This window comes from Daphnia magna, linkage group LG4, assembly GCF_020631705.1.
Source record: "Daphnia magna isolate NIES linkage group LG4, ASM2063170v1.1, whole genome shotgun sequence".
Taxonomy (NCBI): Eukaryota; Metazoa; Arthropoda; class Branchiopoda; order Diplostraca; family Daphniidae; genus Daphnia; species Daphnia magna.
The window spans coordinates 7690322-7718024 of record NC_059185.1 but is presented as its reverse complement, the minus strand read 5'-3'; the positions used below and the strand labels follow the sequence as shown (position 1 = coordinate 7718024).

The 27703-nt window shown below is 37.1% G+C and overlaps 2 protein-coding genes across 8 annotated transcripts; one reads left to right on the top strand and one right to left on the bottom strand.

Annotated features, from left to right (window-relative positions):
• The first annotated feature begins 19646 nt into the window (after nt 1-19646).
• On the top strand, nt 19647-24277 carry LOC123466487 (protein ANTAGONIST OF LIKE HETEROCHROMATIN PROTEIN 1-like). 6 transcript variants are annotated; one of them, XM_045172239.1, is made up of 7 exons: nt 19647-19804; nt 19910-20114; nt 20188-20400; nt 20467-20972; nt 21043-21138; nt 23693-23953; nt 24017-24277. In XM_045172239.1, exons 2-6 carry the CDS (start codon nt 19928-19930, stop codon nt 23717-23719), a joined length of 1029 nt encoding a protein of 342 aa, XP_045028174.1. In that variant the 5' UTR covers nt 19647-19804; nt 19910-19927; the 3' UTR covers nt 23720-23953; nt 24017-24277. The 6 variants fall into 6 exon arrangements, with proteins under 6 accessions (XP_045028174.1, XP_045028177.1, XP_045028176.1 ...); XM_045172242.1 differs by having other exon boundaries at nt 20188-20855; nt 20920-20972; XM_045172241.1 differs by having other exon boundaries at nt 20188-20859; nt 20920-20933; nt 21026-21138.
• A 209-nt stretch (nt 24278-24486) lies between these two features.
• Nucleotides 24487-25915, bottom strand: LOC123471215. Of its 2 annotated transcripts, none has more exons than XM_045172244.1 (5): nt 25746-25915; nt 25323-25655; nt 25037-25248; nt 24759-24943; nt 24487-24693 (listed from the first exon to the last, which is right to left on the bottom strand). In XM_045172244.1, exons 1-4 carry the CDS (start codon nt 25826-25828, stop codon nt 24786-24788), a joined length of 786 nt encoding a protein of 261 aa, XP_045028179.1. In that variant the 5' UTR covers nt 25829-25915; the 3' UTR covers nt 24487-24693; nt 24759-24785. The 2 variants fall into 2 exon arrangements, with proteins under 2 accessions (XP_045028179.1, XP_045028178.1); XM_045172243.1 differs by having other exon boundaries at nt 25037-25251; nt 25746-25914.
• Between the last annotated feature and the right edge of the window lie 1788 nt (nt 25916-27703).

The following is a 27703-nucleotide window of genomic DNA, read 5'->3' as shown; positions in this document are numbered from 1 at the left end:
CACATATAGCAGCGCCACCGCTAGCGCATTCCATTTTTACACACCCCAACATACGCTAAGTTTTTTACTTTCACTTTCGTTTCCCTACTGCAGCTTCCCCGTCGCAGCAATATTGAAAATATTCTAAGTTCCCTTTTGCCGAAGGCAACTTTTCCTACTCCCCTTATTCCATTTTTATTCCCCTCCGCTTCTTCCCCCATTTGCACTTTTCCCCTGCATTGGACTTAGAAAAAAAAACGAGATATGCGCATGACCTTCCACGGCAGAAAAATTTTCCGCCGTAAAACTTTGAAACGTTTCTTTCTCGTCAGCATTTCCACATGATTCAATATTTTTCAATTCTTTCTTTTTGATAATTAAGCTTACTTTCCCCTCTTTCCAACGATATAAATTTGTTCGAAAAATATTGTGTCCTTCTACCATAAAAACTGTTATATTACGACACCCCCTATTTTTATGTTATTTTGCCGTGGCGTAGCCGATGAAAAGCCGACGGGAAATCGTTGACCTTTCAAAAGCCGTCAGAATTTTTTCTTGTTGTTTTCTCTCTTTTACTTTGACGTTTACTTCCATTATTTCTTTTTCATATTTGATTATCTTAACTTAGTAAACCCACATGATGACTTAGACTAAGTTGGCCAGTATACTGTTCATTTTTTTTTTTTATTTACCATATATTTTTACATGTACAAATGTCCTCGTTACCATTCCTACTGCTGCTATGCTTTTACGGGATACACCCGCAGGCATTTGAGACAATTGTGTGCGATTGTTCTGAACCGAAGAATATGGGAATTATTCAATTTCCTGATGCTGTTGCAAGCCGAAAATGAATTCCACGAGAGCTGTTCCAATGGAGAAATATTCACCGCGTGACTATGAACTTTTTCGGTCAAACAGTGATCGTGCCTGAGAAAATTCCTATAGACACAACGGCTTCCGAGTGCTAAAAAGAAAAAACAAGTGTACCAACAGCCAGACATCATCTAAAAGAAAATAACACCCCATTATTTTAATCATCACCAATGCTACAATATTTTAGACGCTACTTATAACTATATATTTTGGCGCAATTCACGTTGCCTTCCTAAAACCTGTAGTCTGCACACAAAGGTAAAATTGGAGGACCAATTTATCCTGCCGCACAGGGGGAAGGAATGTAACGAGCCAACTGCATTATTTACGCTTTACAGAAGATGGCAAATCTGCACGGACATTGAGTGTACGCAAGGTGTACACCAAGGCAACGCCCACATGACCAAGTGACCACACGCCACCGCCATCTAAGCCACACCCAATGTGCCACTTGCAATTCTGTATAAAAGCAGTGTTATTCGCAACAATATTCAGAGTAGTGCCATGCTTCTTGGTTTGATTGTATTGCTATTGTAGAAGTCTAATAAATACACGCCTGGCAAATCTTACAAAGTGCTCTAAAAGTTATCTTTACATGAAAAAATTGTAGAAGTTACACCCAGGGCGCTAAAGTATCGTTCGCATGATTAGGTACACCACTTTTCTCCCCATAAACGCCATGTTAATACCGGCGATTCCAAAAATATAAATAAAATACTTCAAAACATCGTTAAATTAATTTTTTTATGCTTAACGACGCGTTTTTTTTACTCAATTAGAATAGAGTGCATATTTTTGAATTATTTGAACTAAAAAATACTTCCCTATACCCCAAAGTTGTTAGACTGAAATATTTTACAGAGAAAATTATGATTTGTGCTTGTGCCACCAGGGATAAATTTCTGCAGCACTTGGGGTATAGAGAAGCATTTTTTTAGTTCAAATAATTCAAAAACATGCACTATATTCTAATATAGTAAAGAAAAATACGTCGTTCGGCATAAAAAAATTAATTTAAGGATGTTTTGAAGTATTTTTTTTATAGTTTTGGAAACACCGGTATTAACATGGCGTTTATGGGGAGAGAAGTGGTGTACCTAGTCATGTGAACGATACTTTAGCGCCCTGGGTGTAACTCCTACAATTTTTTCATGTTAACATAACTTTTAGAGCTCTTTCTCTTCTGATAGAGGAAACAAGAAAAAAAAATTAGTCCTTACCAGTAAAAAGGTATTCAAGTTTTCCTGAGACCCGTAGCGCCATGAGAATGCACTAAAAAAAGGGTGTGTACCTAATCGTTTGGTGGGTACTGTACGTGAAACGGTTGGCTTAGGACAGGAAAACGCATATTTATTATTTCTTGGGCCTTTCTAAATATTCCTGTGTTATTCTAATGCCGTCTCCCTAAGAAAGTGCGATTTGTTAAAATCTTGATTACAATAGCATTTTCGCTACCCTGTTGTTGTTTGTTGTTGTTCTTTTAAATCTTTCACATTTTCAAATGAAGACACCAAGTGAAAAAGCAAAATGGAAATTTCTAATCAGACTATGAAAATAGAAACGTTTTTGACCTTGTAATTACCCTCTTCATCTGCGTTGCCAAAACCTCCAGGGTTATTGATTTGTTCAGTTTCCCCTCGAGGACAACCTCTCCTTTCCTGAGAGTTGCACTCCTACTTTTTGTCTCTGAGAAAACGGAGCTGCAGGGAAGTAATTTGAATTCTCTAATTGAATATACCAACAAACATTAATAACAATACAAAACCAAGAAAAATGTTTGCCAAAAAGAGTTTTTCGTTACCATTGCAAGTTTCCGCCGACCAGATAAATTCAAACTCAATTCTTTTTACACGATCGAATTCATAATGAAATTATAAATTCTGTTGATAAGAAATGTAAAATGGAACATGCTGATTTAATTGCCCTTGTCTTTCAGCAATTGACCTGTTTTTACCCCGAAGTTCATTGCTCCGAACCAACATCCTTCTAATTTTATTATTTTAATGGAAAAGCCAGCTATCTCTTACTTGCTTTACTTTATATTTTTGCACACGCTCTGGCCTCATCTGACCTCAAATTTGGTTCCGTTTTGCCGTGTAAAAGACGGACAACCTTTACTTGAAAGCCAGTAGTTTTTACAGTCCGTCTTCGGGCAGTCTTTTGTTAGTCTTCTCTCTGTGTGTTAATTCTTCTCCCAGTCTTTTACCTTTTCCATTTTGCCGCTGTATTTTATAATGTGTTGGTGCCAAATTTAAATAAACTCCAAATCCCAAACATGAACTTTCCAAGTTGTTTCATGATCATGGTGCATGAATAAATGAGACGGCAAACTAAATGAACAGTTGGTGCCACCCCTGGTGGGAAAACCTCGAACTGACGATGCGTCAGAGGGAGGTCTTAGGGCCGTTCTGATATAATTATAAATTCGATCGTACCAATCTGTGGTTATTCGCTCTAAATTGCCGACCCAATCATTGTCCGGGTTGAAGATTGAAAGATGTTGTGAGCTTTAATGCATTCTTCGAGGTGGTTAGCAAGATCTCTTCTCTTGTAAGTCGGTTCGGTCTGACTCCTTAGCTCGGTCATGTGTTTTTCTACCTTCTCTGCAAATCGAGTGTGGCGGTTTTTTCATTTGTTCTGATTTGCTTAGTGGCACGATTCTGAAACAATAGCGGGTTAAAATCTATTTTACCCGACCAAAGTAACTTTAAGTTTACTTAACTTGTATACTGAATTAGTCACTAAATATACGGAATTGTATATACCGAATCGTTTTCTATTTACTGTCAGACGTATAAAAGTGGCTTTAGAATGACAATGTTGCCAAACGTATTATTGAGGCGATGTTGCCGTCATTAAAGTGTAGTATTTACTAAATTGTTCGTTTAACATGAATACAATTATACAAAAGAAGGATGTTAGGTAGCTTTTTGGTAGAGCACTGCATTACTATGCTAGATTTCATAGGTTTAAATCTTACGTTTTCATTAAATTTTGTTTACTGAACTAGTTTATATGAAGTAAATATGTAATTATTCGACATTGTGCTATGGTTTTCCTTTATTGTTTATTGTCGTTTTGTTATATTTATTACTATATATATTTAGTATAGTAAAATGTACTGTACTATTTTACTATACTTTAGTATACTACACACTATACATGGAAGTATATTTACTTTACTATACTTTACTACACAAAAAAATCCAGTACTAATATGAATTTTAATATACAACTGCAGTAAATTAGGTAGCTTAGTGGTAGAGCACTGGATTACTGTGTTGGGATGACTTTCTGGTTGTATGTTTTTTACTTTTTTCTCCAAAATAGTTTTTATTTTAGCTGGTATTTTAAATGGTGATACGTTAGGAAACTTTCTTGCGGAAACATATATGAAAAAACGCGGATTTTAGGGCGGAGCGTAAGAGTAATTTTCCACCTGGTGCGAGCACCACCTGGCTATAAATGGGTCTGTGCGTGGAGTGAACACCAACACACCCGCAAGTGGCGCTCTCATCTGGTGGAAAACATCTAGTGTTCCCCGCAAAAGGGTACCCTTTTTCTGAGAGGGAAAATAACCATAGTGGAGCAACTATGTAATAATTAATGTAAAGTTTTTATTATCACGTCTGTGTATTTTTCTTCATATTTGTATCAAAACTAGTGAAATTGACTAAAAAACAAAACTTGATTATCTTTGGAACGATAGAATTAACCGAGACAACATTTTTGAGGAACGAAACAGAATTTAAAAAAAAGAAAACCCGACGACATAGACCGACACAGACAAAACTGAAGTAATAGTTCTTGCATAAATCTAACAGAAATTTTGAAGTAGAAACTAGATCAAGACAACTTTTCCGATCAACGAAACAAATAAAAGAAAATTCTGGAGATTCAGAAGAGATTGAAGTTCAGTTAAAGCGCAAGGATACTTTTGGCCCCTATCTGGGCAGTTGCTGTTGCAACACACGACGCTTTATTGCGCGACCGGTCCTGTTGCGAATAACCATAGAATATGGCAGATTCTTCATCGGAAGCATTCGATTCATTTTCTTTTTCCTTATTTTACGGAATCTTTTTTTTTTGCCTTTGGTTTGGAGTGACGTCTCGTCACCTCCTCAAACGAATTATCGGAAAAGGTTTTTTTTATAGGCCTACTCTAGTTCTTTATTTGACAGTCCCCTGTGTTGGTTTTGGTGGTTGTAATCGGCGACTTACTTTATTAAGCTTTTCCAAATGCCACTGATGATCTTATGCAATAGCATTTGTCTCCGGTGTAACAGTTAATACACAAGTGCGACCAATTCGGTTATGGTGCTTTTGACTACGGCGAGCTTTTAGGGTAGTTTGACTGACTTTTCGTAGCGGCCTGATGTTCTTTACACTAATTCTATTGTCAGTCGCCAGAAATTAAATATCTAGAATATTAGGCGAATTCTTTTGTGCTTCAGATTCTATACCAAAATACAAAAAATATTGTAGTTAAGAACAAGACAATCGCATACCACTAAGTTTTAACTGGTCGGAAAGTTACACCAGTTTCAGAAAATCCTGATAGTTGAAAATTAAAATTGCCAACTTATGGTAGAATATTTTCATTCGGTGTCCCTAAACCTTGAATGTCGAGAAAAATCTGATGCCTCTTATTCTTGATATTCTGCAATAAAATTAAACAAAATTAGTTAAGAAAAAATTTTTTTTTATTAAGAATTCCCTTGTCGGTCAGTTACACTTGAAGGAGCGTATCGGGATTCTGGAATGATATCTTTGTCGAACGGAAAGATTCATGTCTTTTCAAATCCAGAAGTAATGTTTTCAGCAACTATTTTTTGCATTTAAGGAATTTTGCATAGGGAAGCAACTTCTGTTATGTTAATGCACTGTCCTGGGTGAGACTGGAGCCATTCATTATGAGAGTTTTTCAGTCCTGAATTAAATTGACCAAAAACAGCCACGTCAAGAGGTTGGAACGCATGCAACAGTGTGGCGGAAAAATAAGCAAAAAAATTCCGTTTTCTCTTGCAAATTGCACTACATGATAGTCGATGTGGCTAGAATGATTGTCAAAATTAGCAGCACAGGATTTTCTTTCGACGATTTGGCAAGGTCATGAAAATGCTTCATGGAAGCATAGAAGTTGTCACCGGTCATCCAGCCGGATTCATGAACAAGTCCAATACACCCAGGTGGGTCTCCTTTAATGAGCCCAGGATTTGGTTTTTCCTGGAAAAAATGAAAACTGGTGGAACACTGGCCCCAAAGGCGTTAACGAAACACAACATTGTAACATTCACACCTCGTTCGGCGGATATTGTCTGAGAAACCTAACAAATAGATGACAGAGATTAGTTTATATTTGATAAAACTACATGTATAAATTTTTCTTACCTGCTTTAAATCCTTCGTTGCTAATATATTAGGAGACTGTAGAACTGTCGGGGCGTTAGTTTCGTCACAGTTCCAAATATGATAGGGAAGAAACTTGTACTTCAAACGGACAGTCAATAGATTGTCATAAAATTGATTGGCAACGATACGATTGAAACCAGCTGCCCTGGCCTGGCTAGTGGCCTCTGGTATCCTTATAGACAATGTTGGGTTTCTTTTCAAGAAACCAGTAAACCAATTTTTGGATGCTTCAGTTCTTGCTATCCAGTTCGGAGGATATCTTACATTGTAAGAAACTGTATACTGATGAGCCAACTGGCGTGTTTCTTTGGGAGTCAGACCATGATTTAGGAAGCAAAATCTTTTTAAATATGCACTGAGTTCTTTTTCCTGTTGCACCGTAAAAATTTGGCTATGGTGTTGTTGGCTCTGTCAAGAATACAAACAATTTATTTCTGTTGATAGATGGCTGTGATTACCTTGTCGTGTGCAGATTAAACTCTTGTTCTAGTTGTTACGTCGTCTGCTGTGTGTGAACACGTGAAAGAGTAGTACATCTGAAATAAATTAGTGTTCAAGCAAGTCTCATACTACGATATCATTATTACATATTCAACCAGGTGAGATCAATAAATAATAGTTAGAAGTTAAGGCACAAGGTTCTCCACTGATAGTGGAAAGCTCCTAAAAGGAAAGCCTGCTAACTTAAAGCAGAAGCCCTGCACACACAATGCGACTTGACATGGTATTCTGTTTCTCAACAGGTTTTGGGCATGTATGTGGATGTAAGCCACATAGCTAAATTTGACGGACAAAATTTTTCCCTCTTGAAGTTTGGCTGCTGGCTGCTGCTCGAACAGCACAACTTAATAAAAGTGGTTACTGGAGAAGAAACTATTCCTCCCGAAACAATTGTCGATTGAGTAGTAACAAATGCAAAGGCCATAGGAGATTGGCGAACCAAAGACATTGCGGCAAGAAACTATCTCGTTGCCACATTAGAGGCTCAACAACGAGCTCTGCTTAATTGTACAACAGCATATGAAATGTGGTGCAGACTGTCAACACAACATCTAATAAATGCTTTTGAGAATCAACATGTGCTCCCGCAAAGATTCTTTGAATATCAGTATCAAGCCAGCAATGACATCATGGCACACATCACTGAGAACGAAACGATGGCAGCTCAACACAGCGATGTAGGGGTGCCAGTTACTTCCCTTCAGATTATGACAAAAATCATCTGCACCTTGCTCCCAAGCTACAGAAATTTCATTACAGCATAGGACAGCGTTCCTGCTGGGGAGAAGACTCTTGCTTTGCTAACATCTAGACTCCTCAAGGAGGAGACAATGGCAAAAAGATGGAGTTGAGGCAGAACATCCGATGCCGCATTTTTTTCCCCGCAGTCAATCAAACGTCCCACGGCTGTACGATTCCCATTCTAACAATTATCACTATAGTCGTAGCAGGCAAGGAAGAAATCTTAACCAGAGACCTTACCTTTTCTGCAACTTCTGCAAGAAACCTGGACATGTGGTGGCACAATGTCGGCACGGAGCCAGAATCGGACAACTGGATTAAGTGGATCGAGAAATGCAGAAAATGAAGCAGGCTGTTTCTCATCCGAAAAACAATCCTCGGGAAAGAGTCTCAGCTGGTACGCAGACTCATGTGCCACAAGTCACATGACTCACCTACGCTCAGTCTTTACCGTTTTTGAGCCAACAAATAACCACGACTGGACAGTAAAAGGAATTGAGTAATCAAGTCTCCCAGTTCATGGACAAGGGTCGGTGGAGATGACAGTGTTCATTGGAGGCACAAGGCGCAAAGAAGTCATTGAAAATGTCCTGTTCGTACCTGGGCTGGGAACGAACCTCATCTCAATTGCAGCAGTCACTGATGTCGGATTATCCGTACACTTTGTAGAGACAAATGTTTCTTTTAAAAGAAACCAAACAATGATCGGGGTGGGTCGAAGAGGTGGAAGTGGCCTCTACGAGCTCGATATCACCACAGAGACCAAAACGATTTCTGATGTCACGGCGTATCTAGCATCAAGAAGTACTGTCCCCCTAAACGTATGGCACCAACGCCTTGCGCACATATCCTATAAAAATATAAAGAAGATGGGTGCTGAGAATCTCGTCGACGGGCTCTCCCTTTCTCAGAGTGATATGGCAATATCAAATCCGTGCAATGGCTGTATGAGTGAAAAAATGAAGAGACTACCATTCCTAGTTGGATGTGAAAGAGCCACGCACATTGGACAGTTGGTACACTCCGATGTACGTGGGCCAATGGAGGTGCCAACACCGAGTGGTACCAGATACCTTATCTTGTTCACCGATGATTTCAGTAACTAGAGAGCCGTATATTTCCTGCGCGAGAAGTCCGAAGCTGCCGAAAACTTCAAGAAATTCGCAGCAGACACTCGAATTGAGACTGGCCACCTTATTTGCACTCTCCATGCAGATAATGGAGGAGAGTTTACCAGCAACTCGTTTAAAATGTGGTTGTCGGAAAAGGCCATAACACTAGAAACTTCGGCTGCATATACGCCAGAACAGAACGGCGTTGCTGAATCAGCAAACGGTATCATCATGAAGGCTACTCGCAGCTTGCTTCATGCTAAGCACTTGCCACTGGAGCTTTGGGGAAAAGCAACAGCCTGTGCCGTTTATACCCTGAACAGAATCCCGAACAGTGTCGCGCCTGCAACCCCGTTCGAGATATGGTTTGGGAAGAGACCAACCATTTCACATCTACGGGTCTTTGGTACACATCCCAAAAAGTGAGAGAAAGAAGCTTGACTCGAAAAAATTTAAGGTGTTCCAACAACTGAAAGAAGTCGATGCTCTCCCTATTCACTAGGAGGTAGACAACAAAAATGACAATTCGATCTACTCATCTTCATTGGCTCAAAAGATTCATATGAACCCAAAAGTTTTGCTGAAGCAATGCAATGTGAAGACGCTGAGCACTGGAGAGCCGCCATCAATGACGAACACAGATCACTCCTGGCCAACAACATCTGGACCTTAACAGACCTCCCAGCAGGTCGCACTCCAATTAAATCGAAATGGGTGTTCAAGATCAAAACCGAAGCCGACGGCTGCTCACCTAGATTCCGGGCCCGTCTTGTTGCGAAGGGCTTCTCTCAGAGACCAGGACTAGACTACTTCGAGACCTTCTCTCCGGTAGTCAAGTATGATACACTTCGTGTACTACTAGCCCTGACAGCGATCTACCATCTTGATCTCTTTCAACTTGACGTAAAAACGGCGTTTCTCTACGGAGACCTGACAGAAGAAATATTCATGAAGCAACCAGAAGAACTTGTTGAGAACGACAAGAAGAGCCAAGTCTGTCGCCTCAACAAGAGCCTATATGGCCTTAAACAAGCGTCACGTGTTTGGAACAAGCACTTCGACTATTTCCTCAAGCAGTTCGGATTTATTCAGAGCGAAGCAGACAGTTGCCTTTACTTTCGACGCGACAAGGACGATTTCGTGTTCATCGCCATCTGGGTCGACGACGGGCTCATGGGAAGTAACAACCTGTCACTCATCTCGAATATGATCGATCATCTCAGCAAATCTCTTGAAATGAGATCTGGACCGGCAAATGGTTTTGTGGGCCTGACTATCACGCGTAACAGATCAGAGCGAACACTATACCTGTCTCAACGGGATTACACCCTCAGAGTATTAGATCACTTCCACATGACCGACTGCCGACCAACTGACATCCCGGTTGACCCAGGCACTCGTCTCATGGACAACCCTGCGGCAGATCCTGTAACAGTACCATACAGAGAGGCAGTGGGATGCCTCCTTTACCTAGCAACCATCTCAAGACCCGACAAATCATTTGCCGTTGGCCAAGTATCTCATTTTTGCCAAAACGCCAAGAAACAGCAAGCTGTTAAAAGGATTCTCAGCTATCTAAAGGGAACACCTCATCTTTGCATTTGCTATAAGGGCGTTGATGGCACCGGAAAAATTAATTTTAGAAGCTACAGCGACGCTGACCTAGCTGGGTGCAAAGAAACGTATCGGTCAACCTCGGGGTGTATCTTCTTTCTTCAACATGGACCATTTGATTGGAGCAGCAGACGACAACCATCCGTTGCTGTCTCCACCACAGAGGCTGAACTCGTCGCATCCAGCGAAGCAGCAAAGGAGAGTGTTTGGCTAGGAACTTTACTAAAAGACATGACCAGCAAACAAGTTCCACCGGTTCTCTTCCTTATTGACAACCAGCCAACAATTGAACTCATCAAGAACAATGTCCTTCATCAGAGGACGAAGCACATAAACGCACGCTACTTCTTTGCAAGAGAAAAGCAAGCCTCAAGCGAAATCGATGTTCGCTACGTGCCAATGGAGGAGCAGCTGGCAGACCCACTCACAAAGGCCCTTGCAAGCCCGCGATTTAAATCCCTTCGTCAACTGTGGAACATAAAGGACTTGCCTGGGGTATTATTTTTTTATTTTTTTTTTCTCTTTGCTCATTTTCAGAGGGAGATTTTTTTTATTTTTTATCTGTTTGCCCTACAAATTGTTTGAGAGGGAGTGTCAAGAATACGAACCATTTAGTTAGTTATCTGTTCTGTTGATAGATAGCTGGAATCAAGAAATACGAAACAGAGTCTTTCCATTATTCGTTACTGTCATTATCTACCGATAATACAGTCTACACTTTTTTCCAGAGATTTAATACCTAGGGCAAAAAATAAAGTGTCTGGACTGACATTACCCAACCCCCCTTATGATGATTTTGCGCCAAAACCGCCCTATCTCTACTTAAAAAGGTAAACTATTAATATTTTCTACCCCCAGATGGCTTTTTCAAAATAAATCGGTGTTCACCTTTTTGTGCAGGATACTGTTCACCGACTCTCCAGTCCCCCCCTCCCTTATTTTATTTCCTTTAATTTTTTCAGTTTTTCAAAATTCGTTTACTACTAAAAAACTCAACGCATTTCAATGAAAAAAAATTCGGGACACAGATTTCAGCACGGTTAACAACCTTTTATAATTCCCCCCCGTAAACTTCAATTATTTTGAGAGATATACAGTACCCGTCATTCACTTTGAACGCTTTTGCGTTTTACCATAAGCGCCCGTGTTAAATGCGCATGACTCCGACCCGCTTATTCTAGTCTAACATATAAGCTATTTCTTATACATTTATATCGCTTAATAGCTAAGACAATTTTCTATTTAGCGGTGAGATTGAAAATTTTTCTGATTGCTGGTTTTTCCGTCAAAGTAAAACCCAGCTATCTTTGAATATGGTGTTTCTTACATGTTAGCTTATGGAGAAAGGGTGTTTTTATTTATTTAATTGTACACAAACGGCTTGAACCATTTGCATGCCGTTTGTTGGCATTGATACGGATTTCATTCTTCTGTAGATGCTAGAAATCCCCTGGTACTAACTTATGATATGAATTCCCTGAATTAATTTTTTGTCGACACACGTGTAATTTTTAAGCGAATCGGCGCGGTGTCCCCCTCTGGCATACTCCCAGTACCACCCGCTGAACCTTTGTTCAGCGCGCGCTTGTAAGTACAAAGTAGAGGGTGGTACTGGGAGTATGCCAGAGGGGGGACACCGCGCCGATTCGCTTAAAATTACACATGTGTCGACACACAATTAATTTAGGGAATTCATTTCATAAGTTAGTACCAGGGGATTTCTAGCATCTAAAGAGGAATGAAATCCGTATCAATGCCAACAAACGGCATGCAAATGGTTCAAGCTGTTTGTGTACAATTAAAGAAATAAAAACACCCTTTCTCCATAAGCTAACATGTAAGAAACACCATGTTCAAAGATAGCTGGGTTTTACTTTGATGGAAAAACCAGCAATCATAAAAATTTTTCAATCTCACCAATAAATAGAAAATATTTTTAGCTATTAAGCGATATAAATGTATAAGAAATAGCTTATACGTTTGACCAGAATAAGCGGGTCGGAGTCGTGCGCTTTTAACACGGGCGCTTATGGTAAAACGCACAAGTGTTCAAAGTGAATGACGATTACTGTAGATAAAATACTTTCTTTTTCCAGTTTGGGTCCGCTCTTCCCTACATCACTAACAGCACTAAAAACTAGTCTGAATCACTACATTGGACTCCCCTCTGGTTGATCATAGATAGGGCTTTTGACATCCGGTCAGAGATGCAATTGCATTGCACATTTGCATCAATTAGCATCCCGTGCTAAGTGAAAAAGTACATTGGCGCTATAATATCTATTTCTTAAAACTGTAGGTGTGTTTTCCGTTTCTAGCTAGATTATATTCATCAAAATTAATAGATGTTTGCAATGTACTGTCGAAGACAGTATTTCCAATAAAAATGTTGAATAACAATCAAGAATCAACAGATTTTTTATTCTTTATTCTTCGAATAAATTTGTTGTGAATTTATTCGTTATTCTTGTCTTTTCCACCTCATATTTTTTCTTTTGAAAAATCAATTTTCGAAAAAAACATTTCGAATAAATAGTTAAATTTTGTTGTCTTATTTTTTAAGAAAATAAAGAAAGTTTTAAAATCACTGCTGTTCAGTATCGGGTAATTTAGGATTGCTGTTCAGCCATAATTGTATAAGGCCATATCAGCCATACCCAATTACCCAGCCATATCTACGTCGTTGTCAGTCAGTTCTTCTTTCTTGGCACTTGGCGGGATCATTTATGTTTTTCAGATTGAATGGCTAGCTAGCTACTTTTAATGATTTAAACTGTTCTTTTGAAATATTATTTCTCTTTTTAAAGGTATCGATTTCGTTCATTATTTTACGAAGCACAATATTTTTATAGTAGGTTAAATTTCATGTTGAATGCTGGTTACTTGATAAAATAGGAAGGCTTGATCTGCTTAGTGCTCGGACGATTCATTGAGCGATGTCTAAAGAAAACGATTTTGGTTTCTGAGATTCCAGAAAGACAGAAAATTCAAGAAATGCTGATATTTCCACATCCGACGCAAGTGAAGATGATGATGAAACCAAGATGAAGATGGAACCTCTTGCTGGTACAACCATCTGTGCTTTTCTTACTTCAATTTTTCTACTGAATTGATGCAGTAAATTCTGAAAGGAAAAGACAACATATGGGGCAGATGCAAAAAGTGTGGACAGTCATGTAGTAGGCAAGTTCGAACAACAGGTAACTGGCTACGTCACATCAAGTTGATAAGATGGATATTTGTAGTCTTCTTGTCATTATAAAATTTTCTTAATTTTTGTGTCCTTCCTAACATTTTAGAAACATCCTGATTTATTTGTTGATTATATGGAGAAGAAGAAACCACAAGAAGATGTAAGAGAGAGTACTGCTCTTTAATTAAAAACTGTAGCAGCAAGGAAGAAAAGAGTCGCTATTCTTCAATCAACACTCAATTTTACATCTTCGAAGGCTCCATCCAAACTAATAAAAATTAAAAAGAGAAAAATTTATACCTTGATAAAAAAATAAATACAGAATATCGAAATATAACTAGAAACTTTAGGCCCGTCCAGGGCCGGGGGATACATGACGCTCGCGCATCTTACTTGCCGCTGCTATATGAAACACACAAACGCCGATAGGAGCCATCAAGAAGTAAGTCATGTGGTATCTCTATCGCATCCTTCGTGTCAAAAAATTTAAATAAGTTGTTTAATTAATCACAATAAGGAACAGTCTTTTGAAATTGTGTTGTTTTTTTCAAAAAATTTCACCACTGGTATTGGAAACACACAATTCCAGGAGCCCGTTCCTTACTGCTTATTAATTACACATTTTAAAAAATCCAATTTGTCAATGTATTAATAGGAACGATATCTTCAAATTGTGTGTGTTCAATACCAATTATGACAATTTTTGAACACATTTTCAAAAGACCGTTCCTATTTAAACTTTAAATAAGTTGTGTAATTAATCAGCAATAAGGAATGATCCCTTGAAATTGTGCTGCAGTTTAAAAAAAACACATCTGGTATTGGAAACACAGAATTCCAGAGACTGTTCCTTATTGTTTATTAGTTACACATCTTATTAAAACCAAAGTTTCTTAAATGTCTTGATAGGAACGATCTCTTCAAACCGTGTGTTTGCAACACCATTTATGACAATTTTAGAAAATATAACACAATTTCAGGAGACCGTTCTATCAAAACATTTAAATAAGTTGTTTAATTAATCACCAATAAGGCACTATCTCTTGAAATTGTGTTGCATTTTCAAAAGATGTCATAATTGGGATTTCAAATTACAATTCCAAGAGACCGTAACTTATTTCTAACTAATTACACATCTTATTAAAGTTTTTCTTTTTTGGTTAAAAAATTGCTTATTAGTTACACATCATATTAAGTCCAAAGTTTATCCCTGAGGGATTTAGTTTTACTAAATTAATGAAGGTTTAGGGAGCTTTAACGCAGCACAACTTACAATAGGCTCCTCCTCCAGATAGGGACCCGAAAAGGTTTATTGGAATTTTTTTCACCAATAGGAATGAAGGAAAGCAAAAACCAGCAATAAGGATATTTTTAAGCTGAAATTAGTAGATTTAAATTATGACAAAGGTAACAAATGATAATGCACGCCATTTTATTGTCTTAATTGTTAAACTATGTGACAACTAGAATCTTTTTTTTGTATATAACAAGGTCAACAATTGGCCATTTTGTACTGTTTGGGCTGCTTCAACATTTGCAAAACAGATGGCACCTTTGTACTTTTTTTCTAATTTAAAATTAAAAAACTAGATGTCACTATTTCTTATGTAAACTTAATTGGAAAACAGTAAATATAACAACTAAAACTAACCTTAAATCCCGAAGGCGTCCAAGGGGTTTTATTAAATGTCTTGATAGGAACGATCTCTTAAAATTCTGTGTTTGCATACCATTTATGACAATTTTAGAAAATTTCAGAAGTCCGTCCATCAAAACATTTAAATAAGTTATGTAATTAACAAGCAATAAGGAACGGTCACTTGAAATTGTGTTGCACTTTCAAAATTGTCACATCTGGTATTGGAAACACAATTCCAAGAGACCGTTCCTTATCATTATTAATTACACATCTTATTAAATCCAAAGTTTATTAAAGGTACTGAAAGGAATGATCTCTTCAAATTACGTGTTTGAAATACCATTTATTACAAATTTAGAAAATAAAAAAAAATTTCAGAAAACCGTTCTTATCATAACATTTAAATAAGTTGTGTAATTAATCAGCAATAAGGAACGATCTCTTGGAATTATGTTGCATTTTCAAGAAATGTCATAAAGGGTATTGAAAATTACAATTCCAAGAGACCGTTACTTACTTCTTACTAATTACACATCCTATTAAAGTTTTTCTTTTTTGATTACATTTAGCTGCAGCATTAGTTTGATTAGGTGAAAATTAAGCTTTATATATGAAATTAAGCTACTTAACTTAAGAAAATATATCTTGGTAATGAGTAATTTAATTACATCCGTTTTTTTAAAGGGCCTAAAACCATGCTGCTCGTACTGAAAGGTCGGTTATGATAACAAAAGGGATTGTTCATTTGCTAAAATGCCGGCGAGTTGCTTTAGAGCAATCAGAAACGACAACTGGATCCAAAGATAAAAAGTAAAAATGTATCTTTCCTTAAATCCATGTATTTATTGTTCATAAAATAAGTACATTTACATAATGTCCTGTTTTATTCATTTTTTTCACTAAATGAAGAGAAATTCGTTAAAAATATTACTAATAATAAATATACTGACGTCCCCATCCATATGATCAAAATTTTGGCAACATTCACCATTAGCATTTAGCATCTTCCAAACCCGCTAATTCATCACAGCCAACGAACCCCGCCAGCCAATAACAGGAGGCGTTCAGTGCGACACAACCAAAAAATTTTACATTTTCGCAGTTTTTACGCCTTTAGCGTCTCCAAACTCATCTTCATTCCACCGATTCACCATAGCAGGGAGCCAATCACAGGATGCGATTTCCGAATCACGTGATAGCCGGGGGCCAATCACCACCGGGGGCCATCACCACTCCTGCCACTCAACGGCAGAAACTGTCCTTAATGGTTGTATGTAGAGCTATAGTTCTTCAGCATATAAGTCCGAAGCAGTGACGGCAGAATCATTTAAAATTGATTCGAATCAAATGCCGCCAAAATCAGGTGGTCCTCAGAATCTAAAATATAATCAATTGATCCCGTTTGATTTTATAATCAAATTTCATAAATCAGAATAAAAATCAGAATATAAAATCCAAAGCAAACACAAATTTTAATTGCGCTCCGCTCCACCCGGTGGTCAAAGAGGTTCCTCGATCAGATTTTTGAGGTAGGTCGTGTCGGTTACCACGATTACAGCCGATCCTGGCCGATTCTTACTAAACAACGATTTTATTTTTCCGAAAATTAAATTTTGAAATTCTTTTGAATCAATATTATTCATGAATTGAGAAATTAAGATCCATAATCATAAAAAAAATTGATTCAAATATAAAATCCCTTAGTAAATGTGTCAATGCAATCGAAAAAACCTTACAATTTTACAATGAAACACCACAGAAAATTAAAAAGCCAATATACTTGGTTTATCATATGTTTAGTGGTGCACGTGTTTGCCGTCCAAAATTTTTTGTTTATTTGATTACCAATCAAATAATTTGCAATGATCTGATTGCCGGTCATTTTTTTACTGGGATGCAATTTTTTTTTTTGCAATTAGAATAAAAAACCTTACAATCACGACAAGTCTGGTGTTTATAAGAAACATTCAAACTAGACGAACTAAAACATCTTTAAAATAGTTAAATAAAAATAAACCAGATAGAACTGGGGCTAAAAAAAAATTTGGGAAATGAAAAAAGGAATAGGATACCTACTGGTAGGAAGAAAAGTTGGAAAATCTTAATTATAGTTATGAACACTTATTTTTTAACGTGAAAAAGTTGGTTTCTCTATAAGGCACTGCAACCGCGGTAGACCAACTTTGACACAAATGAGATTTTCGCACTTGTGGAGAACGTGCAACGTAGGATGTTTTACTGCTCTAATAAGTGCCGATGGATCATAGATGGGGGTAAATTGTTATGTTTTATGGGTAGAGGGGTAATAGCTCATGGGGCTTTAGTTACGGGGGGCAACTGTCGAGTGCGACTCTGGAAAACATGGGGGAGCATTTATCAGAGGAGGAAATCATCGCTATTCCAAGAACAAATGTTCCTTCGATAATATCGTGCGGCTCAAAATGTTTATCACCGAACCTGTCCCCAACATTAATACCCGGAACTTTTTTCTGCCAAGATTCTACATTATTTTTAGTTCCAGAAAATGTGGCTATTTTCTTTTTTTCCGTTGCCGTAAATGGATTTGCAAATAAAACAAAACCCAGTAAGTTTTTTAAAATTCTTGGGCGAACCATGTCTTCTCAGCTAGTTTGTCGTGTTTGTACGGTAACTGAGCTATTACGTCGTTTTATTTTAGTTACCTAGATGGCGAAAAAAATGCTTTTGAATTTTATTTCCATTAGCTGCCGGCAACTGACGTCACACGAAGAAAGTCTCATCCCCTTTGAAAAACTGGGACATCTGCGAGTGTTAAGAGCTCTTATGGAGTTGAGCAACCGTAAACAACTCTAGTCAAACCGATGACATCTGGTTCTTGTGGTTAAGAGTCGTTGGTAAAAGAGGAACACATAAATGTATCATTTATCTTGGAAGGTAAAGCTGCAATTTCCCTCCAAATATTCAGCCCAATCCAAGTCGGGCCTCAAGATCTTCAGAAAATTCTACCGATGGATGTAAGGTTTTTCTGTCCACCCTTCACCCTGCACTTCTTACACCCTGCATTAGGATATCTGCATGAAGAAATTCCTTTATCTGACGCATGTGTTTCAGAAGGTAAGGTAGTCTATCAATAACTGCTGCTAGATTATTTCTATGGTAGAGGTGGAGAATTCTTAAAAGGAAACCCCATCTTGAAGAGTATTTTCAGGTCTATCGCCTGGGTAGCATTTCTATCTCTGGATAATATAGTTGCTAGTTCGGCATCGCTGCACTGGATGGGCCTCGATATCCTTCAACGGCCCAAACTCCAACCGATTCGGTGACCAAAAGCTAGCCAAATATGGCATGCAAATATTGGTATCCAATATAATCCCAGAACTGGATATCAATATACTCCCAGAATACTACCACATCTATTGGAATATACTGGTGGCCAAAACTGGCTAGCTGTTGTTGGCCGTATCGACTAGGGCTCCGTCTGGTGAGCTATGTCGAGGCAAAGTAAGTATAGTGATGCAGATACAGGCCATAAATTGAATTGGGAGGCACTAAAAAGGACGGTTGAAATTGATTTTAGAATCTTTTGGTCATCCGATTCCCTTTTGGCTATGATCGACTTCTCATGACATCTAAATATTCGCATAAATTTTTTGAAAACATAAATTGAGACAAATAGTAGAGAAATAGCGGACAAAAAGAAAAGATATCACTTTGAACAGAAGGCCACACCTTCGTTCCTTTGAAAACTTTCATGCTTAAAAACTTTTGTTCAACATCAGTCAATCTCAAAATGTTTGCCAATCAAAGATCTAAGAATAAGTTTTTTTAATTTCCGGAATCTTAGTTCCACCAAAAAATTTTAGGTTGATTTTAATTGTTGTTGAGATTGGACGTTTTGATAAGCATGGTAAAGTTTGAAAAAATCTGTCCCTGTTTTAACGGGAACAGATTTAATGGAAAAAGAAAATTGAGAAGGGAGGAGAGATTGCTCGGCTTGGTCGAGGCAAGCACTCTTAACAGCTGGGATTCCCATATCATGGTTGATTCTTGAAATGTCTTTCTTCATGTGGAGAATTTTCCGAACAACGTTTACGGGCACCATCAACGACTGTTTATGTTTATTAAAAATATTACTACTCGTACCCATAAATTCCAGTGTATACAATTTGCAAAATCGAAATCTAATCAAATCCAAATCAAATCCGAATAACTACACGATTTGATTTGGATTTGAATAGTGTTTATTAAAGGGATTTGATTTCCATTTAACTCGATTTTCCCCAAAAAACCAAAATCAAATCCAAATCAAACATCAGTGTAAGTAAACGCACAGACTCCGAAGTAAAGACTGCGGTGCTCTGTACCCCAGTGTAAGCTATGCTTGAGCCTGTTGCTAGAGGTTAATGGAACAATTTTTAAACAATTTTTTCATTTTTTTATTGATCATGTGCTTCACACAACACAGAAATTGCGAATAATTCATATTAGCTGGATGTGTTTGTTTTAATACTTTAATTTTATAGAGTTCTGCCGATACACCATGAACTATTTCATAGTACTTGTAGAACTCACGGGTGTCTTTTTTAAAGGTTTCGTCTAAAGTATCGTTCACACGACAGCTCTTTTATGCGTATTGCGTATAACGTATTACGTTCTTTGTTTACGTTTTTCCTACGTAAATTTCATTTCGTTTTTTACGAACCAAAATTTACGATAAAATCTTCGTAGTCTGTTCACACTGCAGTACTCTGCACTTACGTAAGTCGGTATTTAACGTTAATTCAAACTTTCACTTTCTACTCATAGATGTAGTGTTTGTCAATCTGAGTACTTGTTAATAAATATCAACATCAACTTCAACAGATATCAGTGAACAATGACATGATGCGTGATTCATCCGATGAAGAAATTTCTAATTATTTCGATAATGACGATCAAGAAAAGGAACAAATTCGTCGTCAAAACACCTTGGAAGTGTGGCGTTGGAAGGCCAAGGCTGCTTGTTTGTTGTACCTATTGTTAAAACGTCGTCGTAGGAGGTTGTCAGCTAATAATCTTCGACCTGCTGGTAGGTTTACTATTGATTACCAGTTCAAACATCCTTACAAACATTCTGAAAGTCTCTTATTACTAAATTATAGGTAAATTATGGACAAGGTTTCATAATTCAGAACCTGAACGAGAGAAACATTCCTTGTATACTACTATTCTACTTGCAGAGAAGAGTTTGGCAGACGGCTTCACCTTCAGGAACATTACTCGTATGTCACCAACCTTGTTCAACAAATTGCTGTGCATGGTAGGCCCTTCATTGTTCAAAAAAGACACCAACATGAGACGTTCTATCCCAGTTGGTAAAATTAGAATTTTAGAAATCATTAAACTTCAAATGTTAAGTAATTATTCAATTAATAAAACAGAGCAACGATTGGCATTGACTCTGAGATTCCTCGCATCAGGAGACTGTATGCGATCTCTTTCATATTCCTTCCGGATAGGCCATTCCACTGTTTCTGAAATAGTGAACGAAACATGTAGAATAATGTACGAGATCCTTGATCCTACCTATTTGCAATTGCCAGATACAAATATGTGGAAACTAATATCAAATTACTTTTCCAAAATTTGGAACTTCACAAATTGTGTTGGGGCTGGAGATGGAAAACACTTCGCCATGCAATGCCCTAACAATGGTGGCTCCAACTGGTATAACTACAAAGGGTTCCATAGCATGGTGATGTTTGCCGTTTGTGATGCAAATTACTGTTTCATTGCTGTTGACATTGGGGCTTATGGCAGAGAGGGCGATGCGAGTATATTTGCATCATCACAATTTTCGAAATACTTGGATAACGGTTGTTTGGGTATTCCAGGACCATCAAAACTTGTTTACTCAGATAGTTTATCCCCTTACGTCTTTGTAATGGTAATGTTTTATAGTGTTACGTCCTTATTTCAATACTCAACACTGACTAATATGTTTGTCTGTTTCCTAGGATGATGCATTTCCATTGAAAAAAAAACATAATGAAGCCATATCCCGGCCGAAGCACAGGATCATTAACGAAAGAAGAACTAATATTCAATTACAGGTAGAATTCAATACAATTTTTTATCTTTCAACCTTATTAGCTGGTAAGATAGGACAGACACATCACTTCCCTAGAGATGTTCTTTATAGTCCGGTCGGGCTAGCAAAAAGTGTATGTTGAACCCCCAAAAAATTGTAATAAGTTGTTTTTTACATGAACTGTGTTTATATCCCTTTTATCTATGCCCTGTTTAAAAGCTCCCGAAAAATATTAATATTTAGTGTACTTATTTTAATTTTTAAAAGATGCGTGTTTTTGTGATTTGATTATAACTATTAAAATACAACAAAATATAAATTTTGAAAAATGAGCTTTGTTATTTATTCCCTTATTTATATTCAGGATAAATTTTGTTTACATAACCTTAAAAGTTTGAAATTCGCAGCCACTTTAAGTTGGTCACCTCCTTTTTTTCCCCCTTAAAAACGCATCCGTGTTTTACACGGCTCTTATGTAAAAATCATGACAACGAAAATCGTTGCCGATAGTGAACTAGAGTTCGCTCCTCATCCGTTAAGGTCTCATTTTAATCGGCAGTTTATCCTTTACCACCCCAATAAATGATTCCCGGGAGCTAGTTTTACTTTTCAAGTTATTTCATGAAATATAAACCCAATTTTCCCCAAATTTTCTTACTACACGTCCTAGTTTCCGCCACACCCGCAGTGAGCGCTGTGGCGTTCTGTTTTGTTTTCATTTTTGGAAAAGCCTTTTGATAAAAGTCGTTGAACAGTGAACACAGTGTACATGTATTTTAGTGTTAAATTACAGTATGAAATTGTGTAGGGTATTGGTAATTGTTATTTTACAAAAAGTGTTATAAGAAACAGATTTATTCAGTTTAATTTTTTATTCAAATGCATTCTTGTTTTCAATATCTTCATTCATGACGTTTTGACAGCTTATACCTTTACAATTTTTACATGCAACTGTACATTCCATCCCATTTTTACGACATGAACATCGTCTTGTGTCACAGTTACCACTACATCCACATTTTATCATTTCTAGCAGTTCTTTTGGTGCAGGCTGTATATCGGTTGTTACAGGGTATAGCAAGCCATCATTTAACATCCATCCCCACTCAACATCTTTGTGTTGGGTTTCACCCAACCAACTTTGTATCTACAAGAACAAAATAAGTATTTTTGTTATTCAATATTACTGTTTTATATTACCTGAAAATATGTTCTTCGACTATGAAATTTCATGGTAGCAGAAGTAGGGGGGAGATCTTCTGGATTAACAGATGTTGAAAGTGAGGCAGCAAGAACTTTTTCTGTGTTCTTTAGAGAATTTCTGGTAACGTAGAGAATCTATACTATCACTTGGGCTTCCACAGTATACTACATTCATTGCTCTTTCCCCTGCAGCATCGATTTCATTCCAGTTGCAAGACAGTCTACTATTCCTTCTATTTTACTCAATACTTCTGTAGCCCATTCATCATTCCCCTCATGGCAAATCTTTACTATACTTTCTTGAAAAGCCGTTGTTTTAATCACACAAATGTTTTCTTTGTCTTTATTTAAGCTAAGTTTGAATCTGCAAAAAATACAATGTTGATTTAAAGTTATCCTTGACCGATCACTATCACAATCTGTCGTTGTAGTTGCTGATTGTTGTTGCTGTTTAAATTGAGCGATTTTATGCTTACTTACGTAGTTTTTTCGGCAATCAGCATGAACAAAGGATTCACCACAATTATTTAATTTTAAAATTTCTCCTCTTGCTTCACCTGAAATTTTGAGAGAATCACATCCTTTCTTGGTCAACTTGGTCAAATTTTCTTCACAATCACTCAAATTGCATATGACACATTTAAAGATATCTGCTGCCATTTTCGAAGACGTTATTTTTCTATTTTTTTAACGTAATTAGGTTTTACACAATTGATGTTTCTTAGAGCAGAATACCCTACTTGATTTCAATTTTGAAGTTGGATATATGTAAACAAAATAACAGAACGCCACAGCGCTCACTGCAGGTGTGGCGGAAACTAGAACGTGTAGTAAGAAAATTTGGGGAAAATTGGGTTTATATTTCATGAAATATCTTGAAAAGTAAAACTAGCTCCCGGGAATCATTTATTGGGGTGGTAAAGGATAAACCGCCGATTAAAATGAAACCTTAACGGATGAAGAGCGAACTCTAGTTCACTATCGGCAACGATTATCGTTGTCATGGTTTTTACATAAGAGCCGTGTAAAACACGGACGCGTTTTTAAGGGGGAAAAAAAGGAGGTGACCAGCTAAAAGTGGTTGTGAATTTCAAACTTTTAAGGTTATGTAAACAAAATTTATCCTGAATATAAATGAGGGATTCAATAACAAAGTTCATTTTTCAAAATTAATATTTTCTTGTATTTTAATAGTTTTAATTGAATCACAAAAACACGCATATTTTAAAAATTAAAATAAGTACACTAAATATTAATATTTTTCGGGAGCTTTTTAACAGGGCATAGATAAAGGGGATATAAACACAGATCATGTAAAAAACAACTTATTACAATTTGTTTGGGGTTAAAACCTAGCCCGACCGGACTATTAGGTTGTCTCGTGCAAGAAGAACTATTGAAAATGCTTTCGGAATTGTCACCAACAAATTGCGCATTTTCCGCAAACCGATGATTGGAAGCCCTCAAAATGTTGAAAATTACATAAAGGCAGGTGTTGTCTTGCACAATATGCTGATTCGCGTAGATAGCCGCTTCTACTTGGTTAACCAAAAACTACCGGATCATTTTGATGTAAATGGAGTTTTAATCGAAGGTGCCTGGAGGACGGACAATACAATGACATCAATGTTTCGGTAAATAATATTAAGAAAAGCAAGGTATAAAACAATTAATCTTTTTATTATGTCTGTATGAAGTGACTTGCGGCCAGGAAAAGGAATCAACTATCCAACTGTCGCCAAAAACATTCGCGATCAGTTTACAAAATATTTTTCAAATGAAGGTGCAGTGCCATGGCAGAGGGTCATTGTCGAAGATACAGGCAGAATTTCTGAGGAGGAAGGTTAATGAAAATTAACTACGAATAGTTGCTCGAAATGATTTGTATTGCTGAGATCATTGATGTTTGTAATAACGATGAGCAACGTAATACAATCATTTTGTTTCATTGCAATCTCGAGAATGTTTAAGATTGATTTAACCTATCTTCTTCCTTCATCTTCCTCATCTTTGACTTTTCCTTCTCTTTCTTCCCTGCTTCATATAACAATTGTTCCATTTTGAATCGTATTTCGTCCTTTATGCTATTACTCTTGATCTTAGCAACTATAAAGGAAAAGATTGATGGGTTATTAATTAAACTTGTACGTTAATTGAGAATTGCATAGCACTTATAACTTTATCGGCAAAAACTTTGCAATAATTTCTCCACTCCTTTGTCACTGCGTCAAGTTCTTCTGTTTTCTCTATCACAGTATGATTTGGTTTATCATTAATCAACTGCGACACCAGCGATGAAATATTTTTTCCGCTTCAGACTCTTCTAATTTCCGTTTGCGCTTTATACGGCTATCAGGATAACTTGGAAGAGCATCTACAGGGGAAATGAAATAATGTAAGTACATATCATTTACAAATTTAGTAACAATCCCACTGTACCAGACGATGAAGTTGAAGGAGTGGGTGTCAATGTTTTTGGAAAGGCTTGTGGTCGACTTTCAGTTGATGTCTTTGAGTCAATAATAGTAGTAGGTTTGCCAGCTTTCTGGCTTTGACTTGAAGAAATGGAATCCAGTTTTTTTTTGCTGTCAGTACATTTTTCGTACACGATCTATTCATGAAATCTGTATACAATCGTAATTGGAATTTACATTAAACAGATTCAATAAAAAAAAAGAAAACGATGTAAATGAAAACATTGCTACACACATGTGTACCTGAAATTTGTAGAGAATCTTCGCTGTTAACAAGGGATTCGTTGTCTAGAGTTAGTGACTGTGTATCGTTTACTGATACGAAGGACACGTCATTCCAATAGAGTACATTGTCTTTGTCAGTATTTCCAATTTCTTCATTCTCCATTTGATCCACACCACGTTCTTGAACTAAATCAATATGTAGTACCTTTGCTGAAGAAAGATTGGTAAACCTGCTGTAAGGTAAAAGATAATATTGCTGAAGGTGTGCCTTGTTATTTAAATAAACAATTGTAACAATTTTTACGCTCTCTGTTTAATGTGTTCGTCCAGAAAAGACATTGTGTGGTACAAGTCCCACTGCGGAAGTTGGTGCCTTGAATCTTCTGTGGAAGTCCCTGTTGGATCCTCGATGTTGGACACCTTCCTAACTCTTCTGAATTTATCTACAAGCTGTGTCCACTGAGTGGTCACATCTTCCACAGTGCAATTTTCAAAAAGGTGTGAAATCTCTAACTTGGCGTTTGTTTTCACTGTTATGTCTTTGTAGGATTTGGAGTTTGTGTCATAGAGACACGGGTATTTCTTGACTGCTTCTATTAAAAGTTCACGTTCTTCCTCACACCATTTTCTTGAAGACCTGAAATGTATTTCCAGCACATTATTTCATCAGAACAATGGGTTTTGAATATAACAATGCGATTTGAACCAACAGAAATGAAATGGTTACTTGTTTCTTTTCTTTGGTGACTTCTTTTTTGGCGAGTTGAAGTTTTTTGACGGGGACTGTTTGTTAACACCTGGAGGAGACATAGTAATTCAGTAAACAACTATCCAGAAAAGAATAGCAGAATTTTAAAATTGAGATCACAGAAGTCAACACTAGCGAGATTTAAGTTATAAGAACAGACTATAAACAACAGTAATACTAAAAAAAACAAAAGAATGAAGACAAGCGTGTTATATTTTGACTACGTAGTGCGAAAACGTTCAAAAATCTTATGTAAAAATGAGATCAATCTCATTTTTACGTAGTTACGTTTTGACTTCGTTTTCACTCCGTTTTGAGTTTACGAATTACGTACTACGTAAAGCGTTGTGTGTGAACAGTTTTCCGTTTCGACAAACGCAATTCGTAACGCAAAAACGCAATACGTAGTACGTAAGATTGTACGTAAGACTGTCGTTCTGAACGTACCTTAACCCCACTAATCCCCAAGAATAACAAAAACGGTGTTGGACGAAACTCTTTAGTTAGGATAGGAAACCAGAGAAAAAGCGGTTAGACAAAATATTTCAAAAAAAGACCTGACAATTCTAAAAATATTATGAAATTATCTGTTGTGTATCGAAAAAGACTATAGAAAATTTAAGCATTTTAAACAACAAATACTGTTAAGTAAATTATTCACAATCCCTGTGTGTGAAGCACGTAATCAATAGTAAAATGGAAAAATTGCTGAATTTTTCCCCACAAACCCCTAGCAGCAAGCTCAAGCATAGCTTTTCCGGTTCCTCGCAGCCTTATGATGACTGTCATGGTTTTTACTGATGAAGTACCAATGTTTGAGAAAATTTCTCATTTAAAGAGGAATAAGATAATAATTATATTACCATTCGTTGTAAAGTAGTCATTTCCTTTAACGACTTTTCAAGCAATTGATATTGAGCAAGCTCACAAGCGGCTGCCGTGGCCACCATTTTAACCTTTAAAACGTCTTTATCATTTCCACAGGTCACTGCTATGTACGTCACCGTTTCTCTTTCCCTGTTCGTCTATGGCTCCCACTTCCGCTACCAAATATTTTTCCACGGATGTTGCTGTGGTTACTGAATGATTTAATGACGAAGGAACTTGCGATGTTGTGTGAGAACACAGATTTTCTTTTTCAATTAGTGCTCTTGAACTATTCATAGGTGTTTTGTCACAATGGTTTCAAAAACTGACATAATATTTGTCCTTTGAGGGAGCCAGTGTGGAAATATTTTCTGCCAATGATACATGTATATCGAGGAACAAAATACAATGACCATTTTCCGAATTCTGAATCTCTTACGTTACCTCTGCCAGAAGATTTGGTTGATGAAGGTACAGTACCTACCAGAACTCTTTGGAAGCCTGAGAGAACCTTATTTTTACCCACCATTCCCATTAAAATAAAATTGGGTAAAAAATTAGGGACGTTCTCACTATTTATGAGAACATACACACAAAAATAGTACCATTTGGGTGAAAAGTGTATTTCTAAGCGAACCGCAAAAACGGCGTTTTTGCATAAGGTACTCTCAGGCTTCCAAAGAGTTCTGGTAGGTACTGTAAATTAAGATTTGTTCCTGTAACTAGATCCTTTTGTACCTAAAAAGGAAAGATTGCAGTTAGTTGTAGTGGACGTATAGTAAAAAAATGTGGGAAAATTACCGTGAATATCAATATTTGGAACTACAGCTCCATTGCCACATGTAGACGGACGACTATAGTTTTGGGTGAAACTAAAGATATGCAAACTAAACCCTACGGCATCATTGTCTTCACCAAAAACCTCGGGAGAAGAAAAAGACCTATTCATCATTTCCTCAAGAACAGTATAAGAAACGGTATACTGAATTTTGTTGTACGAGAATCTTTTCTTAGAATGAGATGTTTGCTTCTTTGTCTTATCGATGGCTAGGGCCTCCCACACAGCACAC

Bases quoted from the DNA above. Each gene is read 5' to 3' on its own strand.
- LOC123466487 (XM_045172237.1), top strand. From the start codon at position 19,928: ATGATGCGTGATTCATCCGATGAAGAAATTTCTAATTATTTCGATAAT. The intron at 20,115-20,187 runs GTAGGTTTACTA...ACTAAATTATAG, and splicing joins TAATAATCTTCGACCTGCTG to GTAAATTATGGACAAGGTTT. The intron at 21,139-23,692 runs GTAGAATTCAAT...CCGGACTATTAG, and splicing joins GAACTAATATTCAATTACAG to GTTGTCTCGTGCAAGAAGAA.
- LOC123471215 (XM_045172243.1), bottom strand. From the start codon at position 25,828: ATGTCTCCTCCAGGTGTTAACAAACAGTCCCCGTCAAAAAACTTCAAC. The intron at 25,252-25,322 runs GTAAAAATTGTT...TTTACCTTACAG, and splicing joins GAACACATTAAACAGAGAGC to CAGGTTTACCAATCTTTCTT. The intron at 24,944-25,036 runs GTACACATGTGT...GATTGTATACAG, and splicing joins AGATTCTCTACAAATTTCAG to ATTTCATGAATAGATCGTGT.